The sequence below is a fragment of the Camellia sinensis genome, chromosome 5 (assembly GCF_055761805.1).
Source record: "Camellia sinensis isolate YWXY chromosome 5, ASM5576180v1, whole genome shotgun sequence".
Classification (NCBI taxonomy): Eukaryota; Viridiplantae; Streptophyta; class Magnoliopsida; order Ericales; family Theaceae; genus Camellia; species Camellia sinensis.
In genome coordinates this window covers 138,843,525-138,859,449 of record NC_138965.1, presented here as the reverse complement: position 1 = coordinate 138,859,449, position 15,925 = coordinate 138,843,525, and the positions used below count along the sequence as shown (strand labels likewise).

Below are 15,925 nucleotides of genomic sequence, written 5' to 3'. Positions count from 1 at the left end.
AAGTAATGAAAAAGTTTAGTTGGTTAAAATCCAACTTACAATTCACATTTAATGCCAAAAGTAAGGTTTAAATCAAAATTAAATGTCACTATATTAAATAACTTACAAATAAAAGCTTAATTTTAAAATCATTCTAAGCATGAAAAAGTCCAATGAAACTAGCTTTACCTTTGTATGGAAGAAAATATTTTTCTAGCTGAGGTACAGCTTGGGTATATGTTGGGTACTTCTGTTGTATGGCAAAAATTAATAAGAAAGATTTAAGTTTGTGTTTCATGAATTTGGTACATATGCAGAAGTACTATGCAAAGTACCAGTACTCGGTACAAGTACAAAATGCTTGTCGAAGTACCCATGCTTTATAGCTAACAACTATTGCCAAGTTTGAAGACTCTTACATTTTAATGACAATAATGACAACAATAATCTCCCAATTACGATTGGAGTGCCGTTGGGATTATGTTTGTGTGGGACCAAAGAATGCGAATAGTCATTGCTCTTTGGTTTTCTTGCGCTACCCAATATAATGATGAATTAACTTTGTTAGTGATAAAAATGAAGTCAGACACTTTCTAGTCCTGAGATGCATTGGAAAGTGAGAGAGAAGGCTAGGATGTGTTATTGAAGGAAGTCAATCAGTTGGTATGCTTGTAGAAATGCACCTGAGGAACTAGAAAACAAAGCAATCTGTTGGCACCGGTTTTTTGTTTTTTTTCCCTTTAAAAAATATATTATTGGAATGTGGTAGTCAGTTTTGGAAGATGAAATTGTGATAGAGAATAGAGTTATAGTTGGCAGAATTGTCCTTGACATCATATGGTTCCTTTTTTTTTTCTTCTCTTTTTTTCACAAGGCATATGGTGGAATGTGAAATGATGGTCCTTGAAAAATGCAGGATGTTTTTCATTCTCATATATATATATATATGGTGGTATGTGATGGGTCGGTACACGTGTAAAAAGGGGAAGGAAATAGGGTTGTCTGGCTGTGTGATAATAGTGTGTAACACTGGTGTGTGATGTTGAGAGCAATAATTGTAAGGGGCTGTCGGAAATATACACGAAAGTGTATTTGTCTTAAGATTTGTAATTTCTACTGCGAGTAGATTCTTCTTACTCGCCAGTGGATCTATGCATTTTTTACCCAACTACATAAACTATGTGTTTATTTTTCTTTGCTTTCATTGCTTGAGTGGGTTTATTCCCAACAAGTGCAGCGCATACAATGTTGCTCTATGAAGCACGAACACTTGTTCGGAGGTCATGTGCCGGTGTCTGACATGTGTTGGACACAGACACTTCAGACTTGGCGATGTCGCATTGTTTCTTTTTATAGTTTTTAGTTTTTATTTTTATTTGTCACTAGGGTAGCATGCCCAAGGTTGATGAACCGAACCAAACTAAACCAAGCCTTAAGTCCCATCAATTGGGGTCGACTGCATGAATTCTTCTTCTCTACGCGACTCTATCCAAGGCCATTTCGTTAGTCAAATTAAGGAGATTCATATCTATTTACTACACTGGTTCACTTCAATCTAGGTCTACTCCTTCCCCTAACACTATTATCTACTATCACTATATCGCATCTCTTCACTACTGCCTTTGTTAGTCTCCGTTGTAAATGACCAAACCATCTCAATCTATTTTCTTTCAACTTGTCTTCTATCGGTACTACTCCTACTCATTCTCGAAGATACTCATTCCTAATTTTGTCTTTTCTAGTCTTGCCACACATCCACCTTAGTATCCTCATCTCAGCAACACTCATTTTATCTACATGTTGTTTCTTGGTTGTCCAACATTTCGTCTTATACAACATCGCTGGTCTAATAGCCGTTCTATATAACTTCCCTTATAGTCTAATGGGTATGCATTTATTGTACAGTACTCTAGATGCACTCTTCCACTTAAACCACCCCGCCTTAATTCTGTAGACCACATCCGAAGATTTGTGTGTCCTTGTGTCTGTTGTCTCATGTATTTGTATCTGTGCTTCTTAGATGCTGCTTAATGCTTACTGACAAGAAACTTGAATGCTTGTAGAAAAATACTTATCTTTTATTCTTTACTAATAAATTGTAAATGTCCTTTTTTTGAATTACTTCCTGGGACAGAGCTTGGAAGATGAGATAGTAAGTAAACACATCTTAAGATTAGCAAGTCTGCAGTGCTGGCATAGTCTATCATATGGTCGTTTTCAGGTAAGCTTTATATGGCATATTTTGGTTGTCTTGAAAGGAGTTGATATTTTCTCACACCTTTTATTTGGTTTTCGACTTGCTTCTGTCAAGTGTAGATGGAACTTTGTCTTAATCGAGATCTGATCAAGAAATGGAAAAGGATCACAAAAAAGGCTAAGGAAGCAAACAAACGAGGAGAGCTCTTTGATCCTTCAACTTTACTGGAAGTGACTTTTGTGAGAAATCTCATTGAAGAGTTTTTGGAGGTACTATTTCACTGAAATCGAACTTTTTTTGATCTGTTATGTTTGGTAGTCAAGATCTGATTTAATTTTATTTAAAATTTCTTTACAGGTACTTGATTTGAAAGTTTTTCCTCGTAAACAAAGTGATAATGAGGATGATACACTTGATGTAAATGGTGATGCTTGTGTATTGTACTGTGAGAGGTTTATGGAATTTCTTATTGATCTCTTGAGCCAACTACCAACAAGGAGGTAATGCCACGTCCTGGAATTATCGTTATTTTGTTGTGAATTAAGTTTGACAGAATTGGTTTCGTGCTTCTTTTTTCTACATCATGTTCCCAAAAGCCTCATTATGTTTTTCCATAGTCTTCTAGAAAGTTTGTTGCAGTGTTTTGCTTGTGATGATATGTGCTCTAGTGCCACATGAAAACTCTAATTTTCTAATATAGAAAATTAGATTGCTAGCAGTAATATTTATGAGTTTATTGTACAGTAAGTTTGGTCGGTAAAAAAGTGAAAACATATTCTAAGAATTTTTTTAAAAAATATCTGATTTTGGAAATTGGAAAAATGAAAAGTAATTTCGACCATAAAGGGTACTTATCTTGATTCAAAGAATAGGCCTTGTGGTTGATTAGGTATGGCCACGGGGCAGGTTTGGTATGAGTTTGGTCTGATCCTACCTCGCTACTAATGGAAAAACTGTCCCCATAGCGTCCCATACCCACGACAGGTTGGAACTCAAGACCTCATCCCCGTTTATGAATTGACCCCTTATCTCGTTCCCACCACACCGCCACGGTTTGTTTTTGTTCAACAGCAAAGAATCTTGTATTAGAGAACATGCCAAGGGGGTACCACCCTTACATGACCAAATAAAAGAGAAATAAAGAAAGCAAGACAAAAAAGTACAAAAGATAAACCCAAAATCTAAAAGCATCCACTCCAGATTATCGTTATGCTTTAATAAATGCCCACTCCACAAAATATTCTTTCTCATTCTTTACTCAACTTATGCGAAACAAGGGGCTTTCTCATCTTTTGACTTCGATTTTTTTTTTCCTTCTTTTTTTCTGAAACAACAATACCCTAATTATGTTCTTGATACATGATTGAAACACACAATCTTCAAAGAACACATTTCGTCAACCCAATTGCCGAACATAGAAAGCAAAAATATGGGATACACAGTCAACAGAGAGAATTTTGTGAAGGAAACAACACAGAATGCCAGGAAGATGATGTTTCAGACTGAGAAAGCTGAGTGAGAAAAGGGGCAACCTTGGAGGTTGGAGCCTTGCTGGTGGCAAACTCAGTTCCCTCATTAGGACAATGATCAACAGTGATGATTGAGGCTGTGACTGTGGTCATGATCGAGGTGGTGACTGTAGCCATGATTGAGACGGCAACCATTGGCAACAAGCAACAATGGTGTTTGGTGAACTGGTGGGTAGGGGAAGGGAGACTGCATCGTCATCATGAAATGAGGATGTGGAGACGGAAACCTAGATTTTGAGTTATATAGATATATATAGCTATGTATATGCAAGGGTATATCTGTTATAGAATATAGTTTGGAGTGGAATCTATTTGTGTACCAGGGTGCATTCGGGATGGGGTGGCCTAGACCCTAGCCCATCTCAAACCTATTTTGAGTTTTACCTCTTCACAGCATAACCCGCCCCTACTCCAGTGAAGCCCTGGAGAGAAAATAAGGCAAATTGCCATCCTATGGTTGATACACCCCCATCCACCTGGCAAGTTCAAATTGTAGAAACAAATGGGATTTGGCTGTCCAGTGAAGCTTGGGCAGAGAATTGGAAATGTATATTTTGTCATTCAAAAACACCAAATGGGTCAATGATTGAGGGGAAATTGTTTAAGACATGACAAGTAATGTGTCCTTCATTGAGTCAGACCCTTCTCAAAAATCTCCAATGAAATAGCCTTGAATGATGAACTCGAAGGAAGGCTGAAATGTTCTGTTTGAAAGACCTATCATGACACCCCAAATAGTTGCTAAATGAGCTACCTCCATAACATTCCGTACATAATCAGTTCAATATATTTATTTTTTCGGATTTGCTTGTAAACACGAGACTTTTGAAATAGAAAAGGATACACCTTGCTCACTACCTAAGTGCCTGAACTTATCGATGTTTTCCTTGCAAAAGAGACCTGTATCATTTATATAAAATAAAAAAAAATAAAAAAAGAGACTAGATATGGTACTTCCCATTTGCTAAAAATGTTGTTTTGGAAGGAGTGAAACTGGATATAAATTTAACATTTGCATCTTAGTGGACTGCTTTAGACTCAAAACATGTTTTTTTGTGTTTGGCACGTTGAGCTTTTACCATTGCACCAAGCAATGCTCCTTGTCATTTATCAAATTTATACAACTTTCTTTTAAATATATACAATTATATATACATTTAAGTTCAGGTACAATATTCTATATATTTATGCCGTGTTAGAGTGCGTTTCCATGTCATGTCAACTTTTCCAAATATCAATTTAATTGCCTTTAATAATAAAAATATATGCACTCTCATAACAACTTCTTATGCTATGCATTATTTTTTTTTTGGTGCTGCTGTCGCAGATTTTTAAAGCCTCTTGTTGCTGATGTTGCCGTTGTCGCTAAATGTCATTTAAGCGCTCTTTATAGACATGAAAAGGGGAAACTCTTTGCACAACTGGTTGACTTGCTGCAGTTCTATGAAGGTTTTGAGATTGACGATCGTTTAGGCAGACAAATGACTGATGATGAGGTGCTCCAATCTCATTATGACCGCCTCCAGGCTTTTCAGCTATTTGCATTTAAGAAGATTCCCAAGGTCTGGTTTCCTTTTAGATAATTTCTAGAGCTGCTGCTTTTCTTCACAAATTATTTATGGTTTTGAAGGGTATTTATTTTTACTTGATTTAATTTTATGTTTTCCCCATGTATGTAGTTGCGGGAACTTGCATTGGCTAATATCGGCTCAGTTAACAGGCGTTCTGATTTATCAAAGAAACTCTCTGTGCTTTCTTCTGAAGAGCTGAGGGACCTAGTCTGCTGCAAGGTTCGTAAACCAATTGATTGGCTGGTCTGTTTTGGGCAAAAACCATTTAAAATGAGAGCATTTCACAGATTCTGCATTAATGAGTTTGTTTGTTTTGGATCTATTCTTTAGAATATTAGAATGGATTCCAATTGAAGTTTTACTGACATTCTTTATTGTTTCGCATTGTAAAGCCATATCCAGTGTATGCTGATTAATGAATTCTAGAATAATTCATTGCTAGGAATAATTTGGTGGCTTGTTCGTTCAAAGTGAGACTCTTGTCAGAGTAATACGTATTTGGCATGGTTGTTAAAATCGCGATCCGGATACTTTGCCAAAACGATCGTTGTAGGATCGATGTTACAATAGGATCACAAGTAGGATCGTGTAGGATCGCATGGGATCGTATAGGATCGTAGGTAGGATCGCAAGTAGGATCGCAAGTAGGATCGTAGATTTTATGCTTTTTCACCTTATTTTTAATATGTATCATTTTAATTTTTATCTTTTTTTTTAATAGAAAGTAGGATCTTACGATCCTCGATCCGATCCACCAGACCCTCTCACCGATCCTACTTAGATCCCGATTTTAACAACCTTGGTGTTTGGTGGGAATGCCTGTCAGCCGGTTCCCTATATGTATTGTTTCCTAGCTGACTCACGACTTGATTCACAGCATATATGGTTGATTCAACTGCTACAAAACTACTCTCTCTCTCTCTCTCTCTCTCTGTGTGTGTTTTTCTTTTTTTCTTTTTGCAGTTGATAATTTAAAAAAATTCACGACCACATCACCCCAATTCTTAAGTATTAGTCGATACTCTCGATTCTGTTACGCCACGACCAATAACTATTGGTCTCCCGATATTGCTATTTAGAACCTTGGGTCCTGGTCTTGTTGTTTATCAACAAAAAATTAAAAATGTTGGTCCTGGTCTCTGTTAGCAAAATCCTGGTGACATAGTAGATCTTTTTATTTTTGTTTGTTGCCATTCAATTTGGAAACTTTTTTTTTTATTGCCTAAGTGCTAAATGTTGCAAAACAATAATGGCCAGGTTTGCCAATGATGTAGATTCATTATCTTTCTTCTTGGCTGACCACATTGGTGATAATTTTAGAGAATTCAAGATTAGGGAATGATTAAGATATCATCCCTTATTTATATTAATGAAGATTAATAATTGCAAGGGAGCCCTAAGGCATAGAATAATTACAAAATAATAACTCAAATAATAATATATCATGCCAACACTCCCTCTCAAGCTGGTGCAAAGATATCTCTCATGCCCAGCTTGCCTAAGATGTCATGAAATGGGTTACTCCCAACTCCCTTGGTGAGGATATCAGCAAGTTGTTCACCAGACTGCACAAAGGGAGTACATATGGTGTTACTAGTGAGTTTCTCCGTAATGAAGTGGCGATCAATCTTAATATGCTTTGTCCTGTCATGTTGAATCGGATTGTGAGCGATGTAGATAGTGGCCTTATTATCATACTATAACCGCATGGAGTCCATCTGATCAATACCTAGATCACTTAACAATAACTTGATCCATAAGAGCTCACACACCCCTTGTGTCATAGCTCTAAACTCAGCTTCTGCACTTGACCTAGCAACCACATTCTGTTTTTTATTCCTCCAAGTAACTAGGTTGCCTCCAACAAAGGTGCAATATCCTGAAGTCGATCTCCTATCATTTACAGATCCAGTCCAGTCAGCATCTGTATAGGCTTCCAGTCCAGTCAGCTCTAAAGTAAAGGTCTTTACTTTGAAAAATAAAGACCTTTACCAAGAGCAGATTTCAAGTATCTCAAAATTCTGATGACAATCTCGAAGTGAATCTAATGAGGAGCATGCATAAACTGGCTAACCACACTGACAGCAACAACAATATCAGGACGGAAGTGAGATAGGTAAATGAGCTTACCCAATAATCGCTGATAGCTCCCCCTATCAACTGTTTTTCCTCCTTCATCATCTCCCAATTTCTGATTGGGTTCCAGTGGAGTATCACAGGCCTTACAGCTAAGCATCCTAGTTTCCTTCAATAGGTCAAGCACATACTTTCTTTGTAAAATAAATGTCCCATCCTTGGGTCGAGTAACTTCAATTCTTAGAAAATACTTCAAGCTTCCCAAGTCTTTGATTTCAAACTCATAGGCTAAATATTTCTACAACAGAATTATTTCCTCACTATTATCGCATGTAAGAACTATGTCATCTACATAAACAATAAGTGCTGTAGTCTCACCACGTGAGGAATGTTTCACAAACAAGGTGTGATCTGCCTGACTCTGTTTGAAGCCATATTTAAGCATAGCCTGAGTGAATCTCTCAAACCAACCTCTTGGAGACTGTTTGAGACCATATAATGACTTCTGAAGCCTGCATACTTTGCCTTTTGTCTGATGATCCTCAAAACCAAGAAGAATGTCCATATATACCTCTTCTTCAAGGTCACCATGGAGAAATGCATTTTTTACATCAAACTGATGAAGTGGCCAATCTAGATTAGTTGCTAGAGGGGAAAAGTACTCTGATTGAATTCATCTTAACCACAGGTGCAAAGTTCTCTTGATAGTCAACACCATATGTCTGAGTGAACCCTTTTGCCACAAGTCTAGCCTTGTAACGCTCAATAGAACCATCCGTTTTGTGTTTCACAGCATACATCTATTTACATCTCACAGGTCGTTTGCCCGTAGGTAACTCAGTCAATTCGCAAGTGCCATTCTTCCTAAGTGCTTTCATTTCCTCAATCATGGCAAGTTTCCACTTAGAGGTAGCAAGAGCATCTTAAAAATGGTTAGGAATGCTAATAAAGGAAATATTTGACCCAAACGCTCTATATGAGGATGGCAAATGAGAGTAGGACACAAAATTGGAGATAGGATGTTGAGTAGAAGATCTCACACCCTTTCTCTTGGCAATAGGAACATCAAGATCGATGGACTCAAGAGATTCAAAGTTACCTGGAATCTCATCAGAAGCAGGAGATGGCAGTGGAGGAGCAGAAGTGGTCTCTTGCATCTAGTTAACTTTCTGTCTGTCTTTGTTTCTAACACACACTTGCCTTTTCCTATCCTTGGTGACATTAGGCTCTGTAGTCCCAGTAGGAGGTGGTGGTGCAAGAACAGCTGGTTCCATAATAGGTATCACAGGAATCACTTCACACCAAGGCTCCCTTTGAAGGGAGGACCGTGACACTGGAGAGGACAAGAAATAGGACGAGGACTCAAAAAAAGTGACATCCATGGACACAAACCACTTACGAGAAGGAGTGTGGTAACATTTATACCCTTTTTGAGTAGGAGAGTAACCAAGGAAAACACATTTGAGGGAGCGAGGATCCAACTTACCACGAGTAGAAGAGTAATTATGGACAAAACAGACAACCAAATATTTCAGGAGGAATAGAAAACAAGGAATAGGAACGTAGGAGGACTTGAAGAGGAGCTTGTTTTTGCAAGACCTGGGTAGGAAGACGGTTAATAAGATGGACAGTGGTGAGAACAGCGTTGCCCCAGTAGGACTGAGGCACACTCATAGAAAAACACATGCACCGAGCCATGTCAAGAAGTTGGCGATTCTTACGTTTCGTCACCCCATTTTGTTGAGGGGTATTGGTGTAAGAGGTCTAATGGATAATGCCATGAGTAGAAAAATATTCTCCTAACCCAGAATCTATGTATTCTCTCCTCATTATCAAAACAAAATATTTTGACAGGGCCCCAAATTAAGTACAAATCATCTTATGAAAATTGTGGAACACAGAGAAAACCTCACTCTTGTCTTCCATGAGATACACCAAGTAGTACGAGAAAAATCATTAATAAATGTAACAAACCATCGATGACCTTTCACAAACATAACATGAGAGGGATCCCAGACATCAGAATATATTAATGAAAAAGAAACTAAACTTTTATTAAAACTGGGAGCAAAAGAAGCTCTGTGTTGTTTTCCAAGTTGATAAGACTCACAAAGAAACTCAGATACATTATTGTTTGCGAAGCCAGATGGAAATAAATGCTTAACTAAATAAAAAGAAGGATGCCCACGACACCGATGCCACAACCATAAATCATCTTGGGTGGTAGGACTCATGGTGAAAGAATGAGCAAGTTTGTCCGGTTGATCCAGGAAGTAGAGACCATTTGCTGCACTACCACTGCCAATCGTCTTCCTAGTGACAAGGTCCTAAAAAAAGACAATGATCAGGAAAAAACGTCACATTACAATTTAAATTCTGGATAATACGACTCAAGGATAATAGGTTACCAGAAAAATTGGGAACATGAAGTATAGAAGATAGAGGTATGGTAGGAGTGACATAGACTAAACATTTTCCAGAAATGGAAGAGGCAGTACCATCTGCAATCCTAACTTTGTCCTGACTTGAAAAGGGCATATAGGTAGAGAAAAGGTTAGAGGATCCAGACATATGATCTGAGGTACCAGAATCAATAATCTAGGGTAAAGACTTATGAGACAGGAAAACACGAAGAGAAGAGGCTAAGTTACTTGAGCGGGCAAACGACGAGGAAGATGTGCTGAGAGTAGTAAAAGACCGGCCGTCCAGCAAGTGACGCAAAACATCCTCAAGCTTGGGAGTAGTCATGCCACAAAGACCATAAGAAGCCTGGCCAACGGAAGCGAAAGTAGCATCAAGTGTATCAATGGCACTAGACTGATGAGCCTGTGGATGGGAGCCATGTCCTCGAGACTAGCCTGACTGACCTCCTCTAGAACCAGACCGATCACATCAACCTCCGGATGGAGGCCCATGAAGCTTCCAACATGTCTCACGAGTATGCCGCTGCTTTTTGCAGTAATCACAAAATACAAACTCCTTGGTGGCAGACAGAGGAATGGGAGTCAAGCTGAGGCCATCTCGAGGGGTAGATAGTAAGGTTGAGCAGTCAGTAGAGACAAAGGACATCATAGCAGACCAACGACTCTCTTTATTTTGTACATAGGCAAATGCCTCCTGAAGTGAAAGAAGAGTGTCCATACCCAGAACTCGACTCTTAACCGAATCATACTCCACATTGAGGCTCGCCAGAAACTTAAAGACACGTTCCTCTACGATGAGCTTCCTGTACCCGACTAAATCAGCAGTGCAAACAGGCTTATAGTCCTGTAGGTGATCAATGCGTTTCTAGTCGTTGGTGAGGAAGGTGAAGAACTAAAGAACAATCTACTCCCCCTGAACAGAGCTCTCAATAGAGCGGCACAACTCAAATGCCTGTGAGAAATTCTCTTTGTGGGAATAGATGGCAGCCACAGCATCCCAAACATCTTGGGCAGTCTCCATAGACAAGTAGCCCTCACCAATTTCTGGAACCATCAAATGAATAAGCCAACCCATAATCAAAGAGTTGGTAATCTCCCATTGGTCATAACCCGGGTCAGTGGTGTTGGGTGCCTGTATATCTACATACCCCATCTTCCCTCTGCTCTTCAAAAACATAGTCAAACTCAGCGACCATGCGAGATATTTCTGACCATTAAATAGAGCGGTAGTGATTTTAAGACTAGGGTTGGGGTTATCAGTCATATTAGTACGTATAGGAAAACTCTCACTCCTAGGTGTCTGAAAAGTAGTGGACACATCGGTGGAATTTGTCATAGATACTGTACTACTAAACCCTCAACAAAGCTAGTGTCAATCACAAATCTGGAAGGTGGAGGAATACAAACAAACACAATGACCACTTAGAAAATTAAAGACTTAAAAATTCATCAACTATTTTTTTTGTTTTTTTATTTTTTAAGAAACCAGAGAGAAACAGAGAATAAAGAGAGAAAAAAGAGTAGATAACAAAAAACGACAAAGCAAGAACAAATGACGAAGCAAGTTGGGTACTATATCAGCATAATGAAGAAGCAATACACCATCGGAGGCTGTCGACTAGGTCTGTCGAGGCTATCAGAGGAGTCAACTAGGCTGGGACAGCCAGCATGAAGGGGCGATGAGGCTAGGAGGCCTGTCGGAGAAGACCAGCAAGGCTGGGTAGCTTGGGATAATGAGCAACGAGGCTAGGGCTGCCTTCAGCAGGCTTCAACAGTGACTGATTGGGCCAAGAAGCACTTCGGCAGTAGCTAATAGGGCTGGGGAAAGGAGTTACACCTAGCAAAACTAAATGGGTTGCTGTGTGGTGGCTGTGTGGTGCGGTTGGGGTGGCTAACGGGTGTGGTGGAGGGATTTAGGGTTGTGGCTCTGATACCATGATAATTTTAGAGAATTCAAGATTAGGGAATGATTAGGATATCATTCCTTATTTATATTAATGAAGATTAGTAATTACAAGGAAGCCCTAAGGCCATAGAATAATTACAAAATAATAATCCAAATAATAATATATTATGCTAACAATTGGATCATATACATTTTTAAAATTGATAATGGTGAAAAGGAGCTTTTGCTTAGTGAAGTAGAAAATTTTGGGGCATAGGGTCTGAGTGGCTGGGTTGGATTTTTAGAAATTCATTGCAGCGGTCCAGAGGTTTGGCTGCAAGAACCAAAGAAACAAAAGCTAAAAAATGTAAAAGCATATAATTGAATCAGTAGGATAAAATATTGATTTTAGGTTGTCTCTTTTTCTGGTCTATATTTGTGGCTAGTCTTCGCATTGACTCCATTGAGCTAGCACCAATTTTGGTCCTTTTGATGTGCCATTTCCTTTTTCAAATTCTACTGCTTAGTCTAATTCTATACATAAAGGTGACCATAATAAAGTGGGGAATAACTGAATGCAGAAAAGAACAGTATGGTGAGGTCAAGTTGATGCATGTGCCATCCTCTAGTTGATGTGAAAAGAAACAAAGGACAGAAAAAAACAACAAAGGTGTGAAAAAGAAAATGGAAAAATAATTAAAGTTCGTGTCCTTGTGGGCTTATTGACTGAATTGTTTGTTCAATTGTAGTTATTTTATTTGTCACTGATCTTTGAAGTTTATATGTTATATCAAAGAACTGCCTTTGTGTATTCATTAATGCTTTTAGTCACTTCCATTGCATGTGTATGCAATTGTTCCCATGAAGATAACTTTGTTTCGTATGGTTGATGTTTTCTTTTTGTTCCTTCAGCTCAAACTGGTATCGAAGGATGATCCATGGTCAGAAAGAGTTGATTTTCTTGTTGAAGTTATGGTTTCATTCTTTCAGAAACAACAGTCGCAGAAGGAGGCCATAAATGCTCTTCCCCTTTACCCGAATGAGCAGATAATGTGGGATGAAAGTCTTGTTCCAAGCATCAACTACACTGGGGAAGGGTGTCTGGCTCTACCAAAACTTAATTTACAGTTTTTGACACTTCATGATTATCTTCTTAGAAATTTTAACCTCTTCCGCCTTGAATCAACATATGAGATCCGGGAAGACATTCAAGAAGCTGTGCCTCACCTGCTTGCTCATATTAATAATGAGGGAGAAACTGCTTTTCGTGGTTGGTCTAGAATGGCTGTGCCCATTAAAGAATTTAGAATTACCGAGGTAAAGCAGCCAAATATTGGAGAGGTAAAGCCATCATCTGTTATGGCTGAAGTTACTTTCAGCATATCCAGTTACAGAGCACAAATAAGATCAGAATGGAATGCCCTCAAAGAACATGATGTTCTCTTTCTACTTTCTATCCGTCCTTCATTTGAGCCTCTAAGTTCAGAGGAAGCTGCAAAAGCAAATGTGCCACAAAAACTTGGTCTTCAATTTGTACGCGGATGTGAAGTTATTGAGATGCGAGACGAGGAGGGAACCCTCATGAATGATTTCACTGGGAGAATTAAAAGGGATGAATGGAAGCCTCCCAAAGGTGAACTGAGAACTGTGGCAGTTGCTCTAGATGCCGCCCAATACCATATGGATGTCAGTGATATAGCAGAAAAAGGAACAGAAGATGTTTATGGTACCTTCAATGTATTGATGAGGAGGAAACCCAAGGAAAACAATTTCAAAGCAATTTTAGAATCCATAAGAGATCTAATGAATGAATCTTGTATTGTTCCTGATTGGCTGCATGACATATTTTTGGGGTATGGGAATCCATCTGCTGCACAGTGGATGAATATGCCAGATCTTCTAGAGACAGTAGATTTCAAAGATACTTTCCTTGATGCTGATCATGTCAAACAGGGTTTTCCAGATTACGAGGTTGGTATTATCTTTTCTTGATGTGATTCTATACCTGTTAGTTTATTTATCAATTGCCGATAGTTTCATAAATTTAATTTTTTTGTAGTAATTTTGTTTTCATTGTGATAGGTTTGTTTTATAAATTCAGATGGAACAGAAAACTTGCAGTCGAAGCCTCCTTTTCGAATTAGGCTTCCCAGGAATCTTAAAGGCAATACTCATGCTCTTCTTGGAAATGAGAAGTCTACCATAGCGTCAATTAATGATGCCAATATGGTGGATGCCAGTTCTGAGAAAGAAAAACTTATTGTTGAGGCTTATGTCCCTCCTTATCCAGGCCCATATCCCCAAGATCAGCCAAAACAGAATTCTGTCAGATTTACTCCCACGCAGGTGCTTAGCAATCCTTATTCATTACAAAAATTATGCATGCTATTGAGGGGTTTTATGTTCTTTGCTGTGGTCTATATATTTCTTTTCCTGCACAGTTTGTTTTCCCTATTTTTTTAGCTTCTTGTTTTTGTTGTTAAGTTTTGGGAATTTAAGACAGTTTAACTTCATAAAATCAATTTTATCTTATGCTCCATTTGTTTCAAGTGAACATGTTTTTGGGAAACTATTTTCCACATTTTCTGCTATTGACGCAATGCGATATGGACATGACATGGACATGCTAACACATCGATTTTCAAAAAAATGTAGGAGACGATATGCTTGGGACTTGTTAAAATTTTATATTTTTCAAAATTTATTATATGTCACATATATGAATATTTTATTCAAAGATGATAAAAAATATGTCACATTTTTTACATAAGAAGCTATATATTTCATAAATTAAAATATGATGATATCATTCACCTAGCAATTACATTCTAAAGAATGCAAAATATTTATAGAATATTGTATTACACATAATATATTCATCTTATAAATATTTCAAAACATATTTAGAAATAGTTTTGTTATGAAAAATGCAGAACATTGTTATAATGAAGGGGTTCATCATATAGGATGTATTTGGAGGGTTTTAAAAGTGTTGTTGAAGTGTCCGATATTATGAATTTGATTTTTTAATTAAGACCTGTTGAAGAAATGTCGGACACACTTTTAGGAGTGTCCAAAGAGTGTCGTGTTTGACGTGGGTGTCATGTTGGATATGACACACTTCCTCCATAGAAGTGTCCGTGCTTCTTAACAAAAAATGTTTTACAAAGATTTTTGTGAAAAATGAGTTAAATATGACTTGGATATATTTTTTATTTTTTCTTGTTAGTTATTTTCTTGATAAACTCTCTGATCTAACATGCCCAAAAAACATGTACACAACAAATAAAACATACAAACATGTATAGACCCTTGGCATACATATGTACATTTCAACATTTTTTTATATGCATATACTTATAGACAGACGTAGATTTATATATAGGTTATATCCAGATGCACAACGCACGGGATTTTTTTGAATGTAATTTCTTATATACTTGTCTCTATATAAACTTATATATTTTGTAGTAGTACCTGTTACGTTACCAATTCTTCCAAAAGCCTAAGTTGTTAGAAAATAGATCCAACAATGTATATTAAGCTGTCTAACACCCTTCCTCACGTGCAATCTCATAACGTGCAATCCCGTATTGCATGTGGAGAGACAAACAGAGAAGCAAACAACCAAACAGGGAAAGAGTACAAAATGCCAACAAAAAGAGACTTGAACCCAAGACCTCTTTCAACCTTAGCTTTGATACCATGTTAAGTCACCAATTCATCACCCAAAAACCTAAGCTATTAGAAAATGGACCCAACAATGTATATCAAGCTATCTAACAGTACCAAGGTCCTGTATTTGCATTGATAGTTATGCTTGTAATCACATATTTTTAAGTTTTTTTTTTATTATTTTAAAGTATTATGAAAAGCTTTAACCAAACACCAGAAAATGAGGTAAAAAAAAAGATTTTTGTACATAAAACTTGTTACATACTAAGGACGAACACTTATAAGAAGGTGTCGTTTCTGTGTTGGATGTGTTTAAATGTGTCATTATTTGAAGATTTTTTAGAATTGAACACACTTCAGACAGCACGAAAAATCGCATTTCTATAGCTTACACACATAAAATACATTGCAAGATTGAAGAAAGTAACTTGGGAGGCAATGACTAAAATCAAAACTATTGGGATTTGTACCTATTAATTCCTCCCTTATGCATTTAATTTTAGGAACTCTAAAATTTAAAACTTCCATCATGTATAGAGCCTTTTAAAACAGATCTTACTACCTTTTGTTCATACTTCTTTTCCAATGTA

General features: G+C 37.6%; 1 protein-coding gene across 1 annotated transcript in view; it reads left to right on the top strand.

Annotated features, from left to right (window-relative positions):
* The window catches only part of EMB2765 (P-loop containing nucleoside triphosphate hydrolases superfamily protein), a 32,355-nt gene that overhangs the window by 9,126 nt on the left and 7,304 nt on the right, over nucleotides 1-15,925 (top strand). Inside the window, exons 4-10 of the mRNA XM_028233869.2 lie at nucleotides 2,114-2,200; nucleotides 2,296-2,445; nucleotides 2,534-2,676; nucleotides 5,033-5,267; nucleotides 5,385-5,495; nucleotides 12,573-13,631; nucleotides 13,743-14,006. Of these exons, the coding sequence (XP_028089670.2) occupies nucleotides 2,114-2,200; nucleotides 2,296-2,445; nucleotides 2,534-2,676; nucleotides 5,033-5,267; nucleotides 5,385-5,495; nucleotides 12,573-13,631; nucleotides 13,743-14,006 (2,049 nt within the window). The remainder of the gene's footprint in view (nucleotides 1-2,113; nucleotides 2,201-2,295; nucleotides 2,446-2,533; nucleotides 2,677-5,032; nucleotides 5,268-5,384; nucleotides 5,496-12,572; nucleotides 13,632-13,742; nucleotides 14,007-15,925) is intronic.